This window comes from Pristis pectinata, chromosome 6, assembly GCF_009764475.1.
Source record: "Pristis pectinata isolate sPriPec2 chromosome 6, sPriPec2.1.pri, whole genome shotgun sequence".
NCBI classification, from domain to species: Eukaryota; Metazoa; Chordata; class Chondrichthyes; order Rhinopristiformes; family Pristidae; genus Pristis; species Pristis pectinata.
Genome location: NC_067410.1, coordinates 68,413,319 through 68,431,036, shown reverse-complemented (window position 1 = coordinate 68,431,036; position 17,718 = coordinate 68,413,319). Strand labels below are relative to the sequence as shown.

The window sequence follows — 17,718 nt, the reverse complement described above, 5'->3', positions numbered from 1 at the left end:
TTACATTGCAGTTGTATAAGTCATTGATGAGGCCGCACTTAAGAGTACCGTGTACAGTTTTGGTCACCCTGTTATAAGAAAGATGTGGTTAAACTGGAAAGAGTGCAGAAAAGATTTACAAGGATACTGCCAGGACTAGTTACAGGGAGATGTTGGCCAGGCTAGATCTTTATTCCTTGGAGTGTAGGAGAATGAGGGGTGATCTTATAGAGGTTTATAAAATCATGAGGGGCACAGATAAGGTGGATGGTAGCAGACCTTTTCCCCAGGGTAGGGGAGTCCAAAACTAGGGGGCATAGATTTAGAGTGAGAGGGGAAATATTTAAAAGGGACAAGGGGCAACTTTTTCCACGCAGAGGGTGATGAGAACGAGCTGCCAGAGGAAGTGGTTGAGGCAGGTACAATAGTATCATTTAAGAAGCGCTTGGATAGGTACATGGAGGGGCGGGGCCTAGAGGGATATGGGCTGAATGCAGGAAATTAGGACTAGATGGGTGGGCACCATGGGCTGTATCTGTGCTGTATTGCTCTATGCACAATTTAATCAGGAAGTTAATGGTTTAAAAAATTAGGTACTTAAGGGTACAAATTTATACTAGCCTATAACAAATAGGGTAAATAGGGATAATACCCCATTTTTTTTCCTGTCATTGATCAATATTAATGAAAGTGAATAATAAGGCATGGGTATGGAGTCGTGACCACTGCCGGTATTGCTCTAGCAGCAAGTAAGTAGCATTAAAGCTGAGATTATGTTCCACATGTGCTTTAATTAGTGCTCTCCAAAAGCCTGATAGCATATGCCACCAGGCTCAAGGGCAGCTTCTATCCTGCTGCTATAAGACTATTGAACAGTTCCCTCGTATGAAAAGATGGACTCTTGACCTCACAATCTACCTCATTATGACCGTGCACCTCATTGTCTACCTGCAAGGCACTCTCTCTGTAGCTGTTACACTTTATTCTGTTATTGTTTTACCTTGTATCACCTCAATGCACTGTGTAATGAATTGACCTGTATGAACAGTAATGCAAGGCAAGCTTTTCAATGCACCTTGGTACGAGTGACAATAATAAACCAATTCCTTTCTTCACTGTTCTGACAAGTGTTGACAACCCCATTATCATTGTTACAAAGATTTAATTGCATTAATTAGTTATCCAAATTACAGAAGATTTTGAAGAACAAAATCAAAGAACTGTATTAACAGTTATGTTACAGATTCACTGGTACCTCACTTAGAGCTAGAATGCAAGGTATGTTCAAGCCACCTGTGAGGGCTGATGTTGGGTGGGCTGGGGTAAGCAGTGCAACTGCTCTATACATTGACGGACCACCTGGGTCCTATGGTCCCTCCCATTAGAAGTGATGAAAGCTGCTGTCTCCCTCTCTCCCTGTTTGGCTGCACAAGCTTAAAGGGCAGCTACCCCTGTTGTTACCAATAGAGATGGGAAGAATTGCGCAGCCAAGCAAAGAAACTGGAGAGCAGCTTTTATCAGATCCAACAGGAGGTGATGAAAGACACCTTAGGATCTAGGCAGTATGGTAACTAGAAATGGCCAAGGTGCATCCCTGAGCCCTATATCTTAATACAGAGCAGGTGGACCTCTTGTGTCAGCCTATTCAACACCAACACCCACAGGCAACCTCTCCACATAAAGCTGTGGGCAATTGTTAGCTGCAGGAGCACCAGTGGAGAACTGAGTTGTGAATCAGATTTCCAGCACAGCAGCTCGTAGTACAGGCAGGTTCAGACTGTGAGTGATCGGACTGGAGGGCCAAGAACATAGAATACAGCATAGAAATGAGGCCCTTCGGCCCACGATGTTATGCTGAACTAATTAAACTAATACCTTCTGCCTATACAATGTCCACCTCCCTCCATTCTCTGAGCATTCAAACACCTATCTAAGAGCCTCTTAAATGCCTCTATTGTATCTGCCTCCACTACTACACCTGGCAGTGCATTCCAGGCCCCCACCACTCACCATGTGTAAAACTTTCCCCGCACACGTCCTTTGAATTTATCCCCTCTAGTGTTAATGAGTACTATAGTACTCGAGTACAACAACAAATTAGGGCTCTGCGGGTTATACCTAATCTTGATTAAAATTCCAATGCTGCCATTAGGCTTCTATTACTCTTTAAGTTTCCTTACTTTCTAGTTCGTCTATCAGTGCGTGAGAAGGCATCAGCCATCTATCAGTATGTGCTAAGGCATCAGCTACTTGTGCCAACAGTCATTCTTCATGCATGAGTCTTGGTAACGATTGCCAGTAGATGAGGACAGTTCACTTACATGCCGAGCAGTATTATGAATAATCTGATGTTATAAAGATACCATATTACAACATCGTGAAATTATCACGCCCATCACATGGAGTAAGTAGTTTCAGATCAGGAGTAATCCTGATGCTCAAACCCATTCTCTGTCTTGGACTTAAAATAAATGCTTTTTGCTCCATTGTTAAGTTACACTGCATGGCTGCCCCATTTTTGGTTACCTTCTGCACAGCAAATGGATCTCTCTGCTCGTGGTCCAGGTACTTCTCCAAGTTGAAACAGGTGTCATAAAATATATGAGCCATTCGGCACTTCTTCAGATCTCGCATGGTTATTTTACCTGGAATGAAGAATGGTAATTAAAATAAACCAGGAAAACATTAGTAAAACTACAGATATCTTTTCATTGACAAATTATTTGCAGCCTCTATCTCAATCTTGGTGCTGTATTTTTTTTCACTTATTCATAGTTGTCAACAAACTTCCTCAGATGACAATAGAAATTTCTTGTGTGTCCAGGTTTAACTGAAGTGATGGGAAGATTCAGTAGGAGAAAACCCTTTTTCTGAATGTGAGACTAGGCAGAAAATGTCAGTAACTAATGAACTTCAGTGCAGCTGAACTTGATCTTATCCTCATCCAATATCCACTACAGCAATTGTTTTTTGGATTGTGGTCAGGTGTAGAAAACACATTGATTTTTCACACCCCAACTCAAAATTTATGCAATTAAATCCCACTCTTAGCCTGTTTTGTACTATCTGACACATTTGTTTTCCTGGTACTTTACAAATTAACTCAGTTTTTGTTGTCATTCCTTCAGGCTTTTGAGCATTTAAGCCCCAAGGATATTTGAGGGGTACCAACCTACTGGTAAAATAGTGAGCATTTTTAACTGGATGAAAAATTAATGAGGTTTACTGTTCATGCTAAAAACAAATTCTTCCTTAATTTTATACCACCACTAGGCATGTACGTGTAATGATGTACATGTAACCTGTACGTGTGGGACATGGACCTTGTGTAGGCAGAAGGGATTAGTTTAGTTAGGCACTTAATTATTTCAGCACAACATCATGGGGTGAAGGGCCTGCTTCTATGCTGCACTTTTCTATGTTCTATGATGTTGCTACTGGAATAGTGACTCCAGCAGTTAAGAGAGTTCAGTCAAGTCAAGCCTGTGCAACCCTAATACTACCTCAGCGATGGAACACCACAGAACAACTCTTGTACTACCATGGACTTGTCTCTGATTGTGTCTTTTTTTTTCCTCTCTCTTTACTGTCTTGTATAATTTATGTAGAATTTATATTCTGCATGTTGTCTGTATCTACGTCCCCGTGGTGCTGCTGGAAGCAAGTTTTTGATCGTACCTGTACCTAATTGTACTCTTGCAAATGACTGGACTTGACTTGCCTACTCCATGTCGTTGATGAGGGATGGGCAATGTCCACTTTCCCTCCATCTGTCTTTAAAGGCCTGAACAGCCTTAGCTTCTAGTAGAATATCAAAGCAGCTTCTCCTCAGGTGCCCAAACAGCAAGTCCTCACCTTGGGGAGCAGGATAAGCTACTGCAAATGGATGCTGTGGCATGAAATAGTGAACTTCAGTGCAACATTGGTATATTTATAGGTAAATAAGTGTTGTGAATATATAAGTGTCATCATACAAGTAGTATCAGCACATATGTTGATTGTTAATCTGCAATGACATATACACCCAAGGTTTGAGCTCTTGGTGTCTCCCCAAGACTGTGATAGATTGCACCTAGAAGCACTACAAGTTTGACTCACTGACCAGCTCCAAACTTAACATAAATGGTGACAAGGGGTAGTTACAACAACTGATTCTTTGAAGCACCTACTGAGCATTGCTGGTCTAAGGCATTCGTCATGGGGCCTCAAGACTGGGGAAAGATAAAAGTTCAGGCATCATCATTTCCCTGGGTAGAAGTCATTAAATAAATCTGGGCAGGAAGTGGTAATTAAGAGAAAAAAAAGTGTTCAGACAGCAGGACTGTATAGCAAAGAGAGAAATGCTGATCACAGGCAAAGTAAATACATCTGAGTGAGCACAGAGTAGAGAAGCTTCGAGATCTGCAGTGCCATTGGAAACAGGACACAACAATGGCTCAAAATGGAGAGCCTAGTTACCTACAGGTTTGTAATCCTACATTGGAGGCTTTCAGAGTATGGACAGAAATGATAACAAATTTTTAGATAGCTAAAATGATCCTACGTGTTGAAAATGTAGGCCATAAGATATAAGAGCAGATTTAGGCCATTTGGCCCATCACGTCTGCTCCACCATTCAACCATTCTTTTTTTCAACCCCATTCTTCCCTGCCTTCTCCTCATAACCCTTAACCCCTTTGCCAATCAAGAACTTATCAATCTCTGCCTTAAGTACACCCAATGACTTGCTCTATGTGGCAATGAATCTCACAGAATCAAGACCCTCTGGCTGAAGAAATTTCTCATCTCAGTTTTAAAGGGACATCCCTTTATTCTGAGGCTGTGCCCTTGGATCCTGGACTCTCCTACTAGGGGAAACATCCTCTCCATGTCCAGTCTATCCAGGCCTTTCAATATTCAGTAGGTTTCAATGAGATCCCCATCATCCTTCTGAACTCCATTGAGTACAGGCCCAGAGCCATCAAACGCACCTCATACGTTAAGCACAGGTACTGAATACTGATATGAGAGCACACAGGAAGGATATTCCATTGGTGGTGAATAGCAATGAGACCTTTCTCATGCTTACTCATCTGATAGTCCCACAGAAAGCCACAGTGATCCATTCACAGAAGAATTACAGAAATTGGAAGATTTTTCAATCCACAGCCACTGGAAACAATAAATTGGGAAGAGGAATCAAAGAACTGGAGAAACAATTGTGAACTATATTGTTGGATTAACAGTGTTATCCAGGCTTTGCAACTTTGATGAATTATTAAACTGTAGATGGATCTGTATGACTTAAATGATGAAGGGATTCAGTTAAAATTATTTGTCATGCAGAGTCTCACGGGTGATTTGCCTCACAACATTTTAAGATTAAAGTGTTAAAAAAAATCAGGATGTTCAAATGATACTCATATAGCAATAGATTCACCTACATCAGAAAATTCAGCCATTCACGTTTGACAGAAAGCACAGTTTCATGAAATACTCAGATGTAGCACCAGGTCCAATCTGTTATATCGGCCAGTGGTTGTGGTTGACTACAAAGAGTGACTGGCATTACCAGCTAGGCAGGGATTAGCTAAGAAAACTAACGGGAAGGTGTATTTAATGTCCATTAAGATAATGTGATAACCTTGGAAATACTAAAAAATGTTTAAGGATGCTTGTACGAGTGTTATTGGTTACAAAGCACATAAGTGCATTGAGCCTGATGCCAAATCAGTATATTGAACATCTAAACCAGTGTTGCATTCATTGAAAATTGAGAGATCTCATCAAAGCAGAGCCAGGCAAACTAGAAATGAATTGAGAATGACTCAAACAGATGGGCAACCCTACGGATGTAACCCAAGCCTAACAGGATTGTTAAATCACCTACCATAAAATGAGCCTTAACCAAGCAATTAAAATCATACAGTACAGAAACAGGCTCTTCGGCCCAATTCATCCATGCCAACCATGATGCCCAATGAAGCTAGTCTCATTTGCCCGCATTTACATAAGAACATAGGAAATAGGAGCAGGAGATGGCCATCTGGCCCATCGAGCCTGCTCCACCATTCAATAAGTTAATGGTTGATCTAGCCATGGACTCAGCTCCACCTATCCTCTATCCATGCCAATACATCACCCCCAACTCCATGCATCCTTATCTTATGGATGTCTTTTATGCGGCACCTTATCAAACGTCTTCTGGAAATCCAAGTATACAACACCCACCCGTTCCCCTCTATCCACTGCGCTCATTATATCCTCAAAGACCTCCAATAAATTTGTCACACAGGACCTGCCCTTCCCGAATCCATGCTGCGTCTGCCTGATGTAACCACTTCAATCCAGATGTCTTGCTATTTCTTCCTTAATGATAGCTTCAAGCATTTTCCCGACTACAGACATTAAGCTAACTGGTCTATAGTTACCTGCCTTTTGCCTACATCCTTTTTTAAACAGTGGTGTGACCCATATTTGGCCCATATTCCTCCAAACCTTCCCTATCCATGTATCTGTCCAAGTGTCTTTTAAACCTGCCTCAACCACTCCTCTGGCAGCCCATTCCACACATACACCAACCTCTGCGTGAAGAAGTTGCCCTTCAGGTCCCTCTTTTAAATCTTTCTGCTCTCACCTTAAACCTATGCCCTCTAGTTTTTGATTTCCTTTCACTGGGAAAAAGACTGTGTGCATTCACCGTATCTACGCGCCTCATGATTTTATATACCTCTACAAGATCACCCCTAGGTCTCCTATGCTCCAATGAATAAAGTCATAGCCTGCCCAACATTTCCCTTTCACTCAGGCCCTCGAGTCCTGGCAACATTCATGTCAATCTTCTTTGCATTCTTCCAGTTTAATGACATGTTTCCTACAACAGAGTAACCAAAACTGTACACAATGTGGCCTCACCAACATCTTGTACAATTGCAACATAACATCCCAACTCCTGTACTCAATGCCCTGACTGATGAAGGTCAGCATGCCAAATACCTTCTTCACCCTGTCTACCAGTGACGCCACTTTCAGGGAACTACGTACTTGTACTCCTAGGTCTCTTTGTTCAACACTCCCGAGGGCCCTACTGTTGATTGTGAAAGACCTAACCTGGTTTGGCTTCCCAAAATGCAACACCTCATACTTATCTGGACTGAACACCACTGCCATTCCTTGGCCCACTTACCCAGCTGATCAAGATCCCTTTGTAATTTTTTATAACTGTCTATGATACCACCTATTTTAGTGCCATCTGCAAAATGACTAACCATGTCTTGTACATTCTCATCCAAATCATTTACATAAATGACTAACAATGGACCCAGCCCCGATCCCTGTGGCACACCTCTAGTCGCAGGCTACCAGTCCGAAAATAAGCTTCTACCATCACCCTCTGCTTCCTACCATCAAGCCAATTATGTATCCATTTAGCTAGCTCTCCCTGGATTCAGTGTGATCTAACCTTCCAGACTAGCCTTCCATGTGGGACCTTGTCAAAGGCCTTGCCAGAGTCCATATAGACAACATCCACTGCATTGCCCTCATTAATCTTCCTGGTTACCTCTTCAAAAAACACAATTTCCCATGCACAAAGCCATGTTGACTATCCCTAATCAGTCCTTGTCTATCCAAATGCTGGGAGATCCTGTGTACTATTTTAAAATTAATAGAACTGTGATTGATGATGAACAATCCCCCTTAGCAAGAGGGGAAAGCTTTATTCTCAATATCTTCATATAATGGATCTGAGGTGAATTAGACTCTGAACATAACTGCAGTGTAAAGATGAAAGCTGTAGCCAGAAGCCTCGTATATTGGCCAGGTATTGACAAGGATCCAGAAGACTTAGTGTCAACATGTATAGTTTCTCAAGAGAGCAGAACACGACTAAAGCCAACCCTACACAGGGAGTTGGACTATACCCATTGAATCTACATTTGATTTTTGTAAGAAAGGCATCAAAAATTTTCTTGTTCAAATGGATTGAAGTTAGTCTTGGAGCATCATGCACATCAGCTGAGCATACAACTGAGAGGCTGGGATTGATCTTTGCAATCCAAGGTATACCTGAAGAATTGCTGTCAGATCGTTGGCCTTAATTCATGCTTTTTGTGTTTTGAATGCTTCATGAGGTGCAATCATATCAAGCATTCATTAATTCCCTAATATCATCCAGTTTCTAACAGTGCAACTGAAAAATCTGTATCTATTCTAATGATGTCTTGAGGGGACAAGTTTAGCTAATTTCTTGTTCAGATATCATGCAACATCACATTCTATCACAGGATTAACCCCCGCAGAGCAGTTTATGTGCCACAGACTTTGAATGCACTTGGGTTTGTCATAGCCTCGTTTGGCGAAGGGAGTGGAGAAACAGTACTGGACCCAAAATTATGAATCACTTCCTAACAACTCAGTGGATGGAGGCAAAGAAGAGCAATCCAGACAACCTCATGAAGTATTAAAACCAATAAACAAGTACTTCCTGCAGGAGAAAAATACTGGTGAAAAAGTGTAGCTGCAATACTAAATGGCAATTTGTGAAGACTGATGAAAGAGTCAGAAATGTTCATGAAAACCAAATAATTGCAACAAGAGACGTATCAGAATACGTCAGAAAAATATGTAATGACAAATGTGCTCCAGAAGTGTGTATAGACGAGCAGATAGGAGTCAACAATTTGTAACATGTTCAATGGCTCAAAAAGTAACTACAATGCCAGCAATCCAAACACAGTTAAAGAGGTCTAAGTGTCTGAGTTAACCAGAAAATGGACTCAGCCTTTAATCGTTGTATATGTGTGAAATAGTTTTCCAAAGAGGGAAAATAGCAAGCTATGTTTGCATGTAAATATGAAAGCTCATATGGTTATGTAATGTGATGACATCATCATGTGCTTGACATAAGCACATAGTACTTGGTCTCAGTATGCAATGAAGCTGACACCTATACTTTAAAGCTCCTGATGTCTCCCACAGGTTATTACAGATAGCACTGAGCAGCATTAAGGCCTAGCTCACAGACCACCTCCAAATACACTACAGACACAACATTGTTGAAACACTGGTTTGACAACAAGCTTGCTATACCAGGAGCTGAATGCTTTCAATAACTCCCTGAAACAATAATATAGTTTCCAAGAGGGTAGGAAGGGATAGTTACCTATTGAAAGACAAAAACATTCTGATCAACCCTATGGAGAAGCTGTTATTGATTGTCTTACTAAACTAGCAAAAGCTGAAAAATTACATTATTTAGCCACACTTAACATACCTCATACAAATGGTTTAATCTTTAGTGAAGCTTCATTATCTTAGACTACTATCCATTTTCCCCACTCCCACACATTTGATGAAAGTTAGTGTCTGATTCAAAATACAGGAGAGACAAACATGTGATACAAGGATGTTATATTAGAAAAGCATAAAGTGGCATTAATAGTATAGCGAGCTAATCATTCATTGCTACTTTCATGTCAGTTACTACCCGTTTTCCAAACAAGCATTCCAGGGAGAGAAAACACTGATATGAAATCATATTCACTCAGTCTATAATGTTTGACTATTTATTTTCTGAAATGCATTCCCTGAAGAATGTTGCTCTCTGCTAATAGAACAAGATAACAGAAATGCTCTGGTGATGTATTTGTACATTTACTTACCTTCACATTCTGGCTTTACTAGATCCAGCATCTGACAGAGGAGATCATGGAATGGCAATGGCTCAATGCCCATTCCCTCCATCCGTTCACATTGTTCTTCATAGAAGTATTCTAGCTCATACATGGAGAGCACCCCATCCCCATCAATGTCCATGGCCCGAAACCAGTATTCCATGCTAAAAGAAAGCGAAAACAAGTCCTTACTACCTTATAATTGTGCAATGTTATAAGTCATTTACCTCAGGGTCAGAGAGTTCTGGGTTCAAGTTCCAATCCAGAGACTTGAAAACAAAAATTTAGACTGATATTCCAATGCAATACTAAGGAATGTAACATTGTCAGAATGCTGTCTTTTGGGTGAGATATTAAACTTAGGTCCCATATTCCCTTTCACATGGATGCAAAAGATCGTATGGGAGAATTTTGACAGAGCTAGGGAATAATTTCTGGTATTCTGCTTAATATTCATCCTTCAATGAACAATTTAATAGATTATACTAGCGCTTTTTTTTAAGGAGCTTGCTGGGTACTAATTGAGTACCATTTTTACTGCATTTCCATTGGTGACTACACCTAAAATGTACTACAATGGCTGCGAAGTGCTCTGGAACATCCTGAAGTTGTGAAATGCACTATATGAATGTATTTATGGGAAAAAAGGTTCCTTTTGTTAATATGAATCTCAATTTTGTCCTAATCTGAAAACTTTAGCAGGAGAACTTTCTGGCCACTTTCTGGCTTAATCTTTAGCAAAACTTCAATATCCTAGACTAACATCCATTTTCCCCATTCTCACATTTTTGATGAAAGCTATTGTCTGTTTTGTCCTAGCTAAGTTTTTAACGATTTAGAAAAATAAGTGGATTTAAGGCTGAGATATTTATGGTCCCTGTCCGATCCAGGAAAATGATGTGATTTAAATGACCTATGTTTGTTGAAAGTCAGTAAAGGGACACTTATTGTGCAATGACCATGAACAGCATCCCAGAAACATAGAAAAATGGAAGCAAGAGTAGGCCATTTAGCCCCTTGAACTTGCTGCACCATTCAATATAATCATGGATCATCATCTGTCCCAATACCGTAATTTTGCTTTCTTCTCATACCCCTTGATACCTTATGTGTCTAAAAAAACTGTCTCTTTCTTAAATATATTCAATCACTCCACTTTCACATTTGGAGAATCTCACAGATTCACCATCCTCTTAGTGAGGAATTTCTTCTCCTTTCAATTCAGTTTTCCTACCAAAGTTGATGACTTCTCATTTATCCACATTATATTGCATCTGGTATGTATTTGCCCACTCAATCAACTTGTCCAAATAGCCTTGAAATCTCCTCCAGATGATACCGCAGAAACAGGACTGCTCATTGTCATCTTCTCAAGTTCAAAGGATGGGCAAGAAATGCTGAACTTGACAATAAAGTCCATATCTCATGAATGAATAATAAAAATAGAAGAGTAAAGATACTAAGAGTTGGGAATTCCCATTTACTACCTCGTTAAAAAATTACCTTGTAGGATTCTTCTTATCTTCTTCTGAAAGCAGAAACCATACAAAATCAGCATAGCTCATTCGGCCTTCTCTCTGCACACAGTTTCCCCTGAAAATTGAGGAAGACCGAGGTGTCATAATTACCGAATCAAAATCAAAATTACTTTCCAAGTCTTTTTTCAAAAGACAAATGCAAAATCATCTCAAAAAAATACTAAAATCTCCAACCTGCTCTCAATGGCCAGGGCAGGTAAACCTGACTTTGTGGGGGCAAGCTCATCTGCAAACAAACTGGTCGTCTTTCTCTGCATTGTCAACATTTCCATTCATTATCACTTTTAGTGAGCAACAGCAGCTCGATTTGATTTTCCTTGTTGGTGATACCACTGTAGTTGGGGCTGCATACAGCTCTGTCAAGTAAAGCGGCCATAAAACCCTGCATAATAAGTCCTTGGATAATCAGATGAACCTTCCTCTGCAACATTACTGTATAAATGATGTATATTTTTTATTCCTTATTTTAAATAGTTAATTACTGTTTTAAAACAAAATGGTTAATCACTCCTTTTAAATGGAGAGATGCTTTACATAGGGTCATAATGGTAGAAATAAGCACAACTATTCACTATGTCCATGCTGACTATCAGCACTTGGTCTGCAGCCTATGCCTTGGCAATTCAAGTACTTCATGAACGTTATGACAATACCTGCCTCCACCACCTCCTCAGGCAGTGTGTTCCACATTGTAACCAACTCTGGGTGAAATAATTCTTCTCAGAGCCCCTTTAAACCTCTTTCTCCTCACCTTAAACCTAAGCCCTCCAGTCCTTGACACCACTGCATGGAGAAAAGTTTCTTACTATCTACCCTATCTATGTGTGTCATAATTTTGCATTCCTCTATTAGGACCTCTCTCACCCTTCTCGGATTCATTCGCATATACTGCATTTATCAGTTGCCTACTCAAATAACAGTGCAGCTCCACCACAGTAATATTCTCAATTTTGAACTAATTCAGTGAAAAACCTTACTTAATTATATAAAAGTGAAGATGTTATACTTACCTTGTGACTGCCCCAGAGAATATCCTTTCAATAATTCTATTAGAGATAGCTGTGGGGAAATAAATAAAAAGGTAACAATTCATATGTTGAACACAATGGACATTAAATACTTAGGCCTCAAATTAGGGGTGAAGGGCTGAAAAAACATCTCATCACAGCCTCTGCTAAGGCAGGAAGCCCAGTGGCTGGTCTATGTGGGAACACTGAGGGAAAAGGCAACTTCAATTCACATCTGTATTACACATTTGTCTATATGCAAGAAGAAAAGACAATGGTGACTCTGCCCTTTCATGGTTTTAATGCATTTTAAATTTAACAAGTAACATTTAATCAAGAAATCAGTGATAATGGTTCTGGCTCTAATTAATTTTGACGGCATGGGCTGTCTCAAATAAATCCTCACAATTCATCTTAACGGCACAGCATTAAGGCTGACATTTTGAACTCACTTCTCGACTTTCATCAAAGCTCTCTACTAAGCCTTTGTGCAAACATTTTAAGTATTGGTCTTGAGTTAATATTTTTTAACCAACAGGTCCATGATACTGATCATGTGACTGGGTAAGAGGTTATACTGTTTACAAAGGTTTTCTTTTCTCAGTTAATTTTTCAGAGTTAAATATAATGGCTGGAATATTTATGCAGGGCTGTCCGTAAGCAGAGATTCTGGAAAAAGAACAGAAATCTGCTGTTTCACCTGTCAGGTCTCATCAGGTTGTACCTGATACCATAGAGGACAGAAGAAAAAGAGAATTAAGGCCAACACTTGCAATATTTCCTCAGAGATTTAGCAGAGAGCTTTGATGAAAGCTAAAATGAAGTGAGTTCAAAATGTCAGCAGTGAAGCTGCATCGTAAAGATTAAACTTGAGGATTTATGCGAGACATCCTGTGCAGTCAAAATCAATTAGAGTCAGAGCCATTATCACCGATTTCTTGATGAACTGCTACTTGTTAGAATTAGAATGCATTAAACCAGGGTAAGAACAATAATTGAAAAGCAATTATTTATTTAAATTACTCTGTTAAGTATTTTTCAGAAGTGATATTCTGCCTTTTATTTCTTTTGTGCTTTTGGTAATCTTAGACTCCATTATTAAATAGTGTTTTATTTGTATTCATATTTTGCCTTCCAAGAAATATTGCCACAAATTCATGCCCAGTTTGTAGCACTAGCTGGAATTTGGGAGGCAGAACACAATGCATAGGCAATTGATGTGACATATATAATGCCACTGACTGGGGATGAATATCTATGCAATTTTTCTTCTGGATGAAAATTCAATTTAAAAGTGCAAGTGGAGACAAAGTTGTTTTATTCTCTTGGCTCTTCTGTTTTACTTATATAGGAATTCGGTACGCAACACAAAGTTGCAACAAACTCTAGCCATGCCTTGGTTGTTTTTATTGTCATTATATTACCCAAGACTTGAAGAGTACATCTGACAGAGAAAAAAAGGCCATTTAGCCCAATGAACCTTTTACCAAGCCTAAAACATGGGCGTGAAGGCCAGTTAATTTCAACTCTTAGTTTCTCTGTGAGCTGGAATTTTCAGAAATACATCTTCAACCACCACCCCTAAACAAAATTCCAATCCTCCTTCTCTACCCTCCCACTGCCCCTTCCTAACTGAGATCCACATTAGCCTTTCATTCTGCCTGCTGATTACCCATTCAATACCTCTTTGTTATCCTCATGGTATTGATACCAAGTTCAGACAGGATCTGAAGACTGGATTACTTAAATAATCCACATTGAGTTAAACATCTCAGGCCTGTGTAAGGGATTTAGGGGAAAATTGATGCTCATCCCTTCCGATCTCAAGCCTGCCACAGGTTAAAATTGGAGTTACTATTTTTGTAACTCAAACTAAACAAAGTAAATCACCTTGAGTTACAACTAATAACTGTCCAATAATCCATTTATCGAATGACAGTATCAGGTAAAGTTTTGATAACTGTTCGGAGGCAAACATAGAGTGTGATCTCATGCAAGATTCAGATGAACAGTTGCTGTATGCGTGACCATACTTTAAGCATTACTCACTACTATCAGATTGAGCAGAGAAAAAGTTTCACAATTGGAAATCAAATAGAGAATACAACAATACTCGAATAAGTTAAACTTTTCTGAATGAGATTTTAAAGGTAAATGAGTACATTGAATCATTACACAGAATAATAGATAAAACTTAAGACACATTGTTATGTCAGTTACAGAGTTGCTTACCATGGTCATTGTGTCTGGCCAAGTCCTTCTGGTCAACAAAGAGGTCATGGTCAGTGTCTAGTTCCCAGAACTTACAGTAAATAACATAGAAATGCTCATAAGAGAAGTAGTCTGTAATTTGGTTTATGTCATCCTCTTCCTCAAGGAGGGCAAGAGTCTAAGGAAACCAAGTGACAAAAGGCAAATGTTAGGAAATAACAGGAACATCAGTAGCAACAAATTGGTTCTTCTCTATTATTACACTGATCCCGCATGGCTCGCAGACTTTAAATCAAATTCCAGCAGGAATTTGTAACAAAGGCCCAAACCTTCTGGCAGTAGAGAATCACCAATGAGAAGCTCTTTGTGGGACAAGTCATCTCTGATGTCCACATCAGCATATTAGGGTATGGAAGCCAGAGATGAGCTGAAGTTCGATGCCCTGATTCCTGTGTCAAGGTCGGACTTACTGGAGTCCTAGGGTGGAGCACTAACATTCTGAGCTGTGAAAGCCAGGTGTACTCCATGTGAATGGATTCACCCACCTTGTTGGAAAAGATAAATGCAGAAAAATGTCCTGGAATATTTTCTTACCTTAACTTAATATGTTTTATAAATAAGGTTATATCACTTAAATATGTTTTAGGTAAATTTATTATTTTTAATATTTTCAACAATAATTTAGATTTTATTTAATTATTTAAGTATTTTTGAACTATATTTATGCATCTCTGTCAGAAAAAGACTAACCTGCTGAAAGGCCATCAGGGCAATCTAGGAGCAGGGCCTCAGGATCTGCTCTGATTCATGGGTCAGCTGCGACAGGAAGGTCTGAGCTCCACAGAAATGCAGGGATGCATAAATGAGACCATGGAAATAATGTGGGGGTTCAGAGTGGTGGACAGCATCCTGTGGCAAGGCAGATCTAGTTGTTTCAGCTAGATAACCACTCTACAATTCTAATGCAATTAAAGACAACTTTACCACTTTTCTTCCTCTGGGATGTAGTTTTTAAAGTTCAATTATAGGATTATAAACCAGCTACCACTTCTAATGGAGACTTTGAAAATTCTAAAACTGCTCCTATTTACACACCAGTCAAACAAAGCAGATACTGTTCCCAATTACGTTTTCCATATTTTCTTACGACATAGGAGACCATTCAGCTTATCAGAGCAATCCCATTCCACCAGTTATTTGTTGGTAAGCTATTCTCTCTCACATGCCCATCAATTCCATCTTAATTCTCCTACCACCCACTTATACTTGGGGGAATTTATAGTGGCCAATTAACCTACCAACCAGCATGTCTTAGGAATGTGGGAAGAAAATGGAGCACTCGGGGAAAATCCACAGAGTCACAGGGAGAAGATGCAGATACCACACAGAACAGCAGAACTCAGGTCACTGAAGCAGTGACACACCTGCACTACCTGCTGCAACATGGTGCCATACTTTGCCATTTGTTTCATGACTTCAAAAAAGTGTTAACAATTTTTTTTTAAACTTTCATTCTTGATTTTCTTTTCTGCCACATTTTCTCTTCCTCAATCTACTCTTTTACCATCCTCTGCTTCCCTTTCTGCATTTGATCTGAAATTGAAGTCACCTACTCTAATTCTCCATCTTTCAAGCTTAAAGACACATCGGTTAAAAATCTACACCATTGGTTCTATTGTTTGCCAAGGTGCTGGATATTCTTATCTCCCCCCACCCCCTCCACTTTGCTCACTTTTCCAACAATTTTATGGGCAATATATTTTAACACCTAAATGTGCACAGCCAAATCAAAAGAGGACTCTCCTTCAAAATCTGGGCCAAATGCTTTCAAATAAAATTTGAGCTATTAGACTGCATCAAAATCTTCAAATGATAATCCCATGTTTATATGAACAACAGATATTTGTTCAATTTTGATTTCTTTAGATTGTACTTAAATAAACACAATACCATGTAATATTTCACACTGCACAAATTAAGAAAAATTGTTCCCATTACCCATTTATGAATAGGATCAAAGATTGAAAGGACAAGTTTGGACACAGAGAATCAAAGTCTGTATGGAGCAGAGCAATCTCTATACTGTAGGAATCAATGCTACGTGAAATACAGCTAAACAAACTTAAGTATATTGAATCCTGATTCTTCTTAGTTTACCATTGGGATATTGTCTACTTGCCCTAGTCCTGGACACTTCCTCATTTATCTAACTACAGCACAAGTAGATAAATGAGAAAGTGTCCAGGACTAGGCAACTGCGTTAATAAATACCCTCTTCTTGTTTAATGTAAAGAATCTGTTCAGGTCATTGGAGGTATCCAATGGAAGAAATGCTGTGATGCTACACACACTTCTTCACTATGAACAGCGATAGACTTCTGCATTTTTAACTTTTGATTTTAGGTTCTCAGTCGTGTCCCTGATAACACACTGGTCAGCCTGACAAATTGTGAGAAATCTGGATCTTTACATACTTGCAGGAAGTTGCTCTTTCTCAGTTCTGTCAGAGTTATCTTGCCAGACCAGGATCTGTTGACTGTGTAGAATATTCTCTGTATAACCTACGGAAAAAGAAAATAAACAAACCACAAATAACCCTCACCACAGAGCTCTACAGAAATCAAACTGTGCCAATTCCCAGGAGATAAGGGAAAGGGCAAACAGGCAGCAGTTCCATGCTATAGTTTAGACAGCCATCCTAAATAAATGACAGCACAGTCTTGCCAACCTCAAATGCCACTCAATGTGTCTGATCTCCAAGGAGAAATTACTATTCTATTTTAAATCACCTCACTACAACTTGTTACAAACCAAGGGATTAACATTATTCATATACATCAAGGAAACCAATGACAAACTACCTGCCTAATAAGGAGAGTCATATGATAGAGGTTACCTTTGAGCACTCTCACTCTTTCCATGACATGGTAATTTTGAAATCCTTAGCACTTACTCATGCATACACAAGTGGCTGTTGTTGTTAGTCCTTTCCTTTTTTTGAGAGGTAATCATATGAATCTGAATATTTTTCTGACATTGGGATCTCAAAATCCTTCCCTCTTCCAATCATTGTGGGTGAACTGTTGTCACTGAAAGGGATTTCATTTCTGGATACTGGCTGTTGGTAAACATGTACAGCATTTGAGGTAAATAAATAAGTGGATAAAGCAGCAGCTTTAACTCCCTTGTCACTACAAAGGAAACCAAGGGCAAAAGAGGAGAAATCAGATCATGCGATGCCCACAATTAGTCCTTTCCCAGTGGTAAATTCCTTATCATCATGACAAGAACAAACTGCATCTGTAGCTAACAGGTGGGGTGAGAAACCAT

At 39.5% G+C, this 17,718-nt stretch overlaps 1 protein-coding gene across 7 annotated transcripts in view; it reads right to left on the bottom strand.

The window, feature by feature from the left end:
• ppp2r3a (protein phosphatase 2, regulatory subunit B'', alpha) overlaps positions 1-17,718 on the bottom strand; it is a 292,477-nt gene that overhangs the window by 10,198 nt on the left and 264,561 nt on the right. For all 7 annotated transcript variants that reach the window (XM_052018001.1, XM_052018000.1, XM_052018002.1 and 4 more), the window contains 6 exons: positions 16,863-16,949; positions 14,410-14,566; positions 12,181-12,229; positions 11,136-11,225; positions 9,621-9,796; positions 2,506-2,624 (listed from right to left, as the gene is read on the bottom strand). In XM_052018001.1, the coding sequence (XP_051873961.1) occupies positions 2,506-2,624; positions 9,621-9,796; positions 11,136-11,225; positions 12,181-12,229; positions 14,410-14,566; positions 16,863-16,949 (678 nt within the window). The remainder of the gene's footprint in view (positions 1-2,505; positions 2,625-9,620; positions 9,797-11,135; positions 11,226-12,180; positions 12,230-14,409; positions 14,567-16,862; positions 16,950-17,718) is intronic.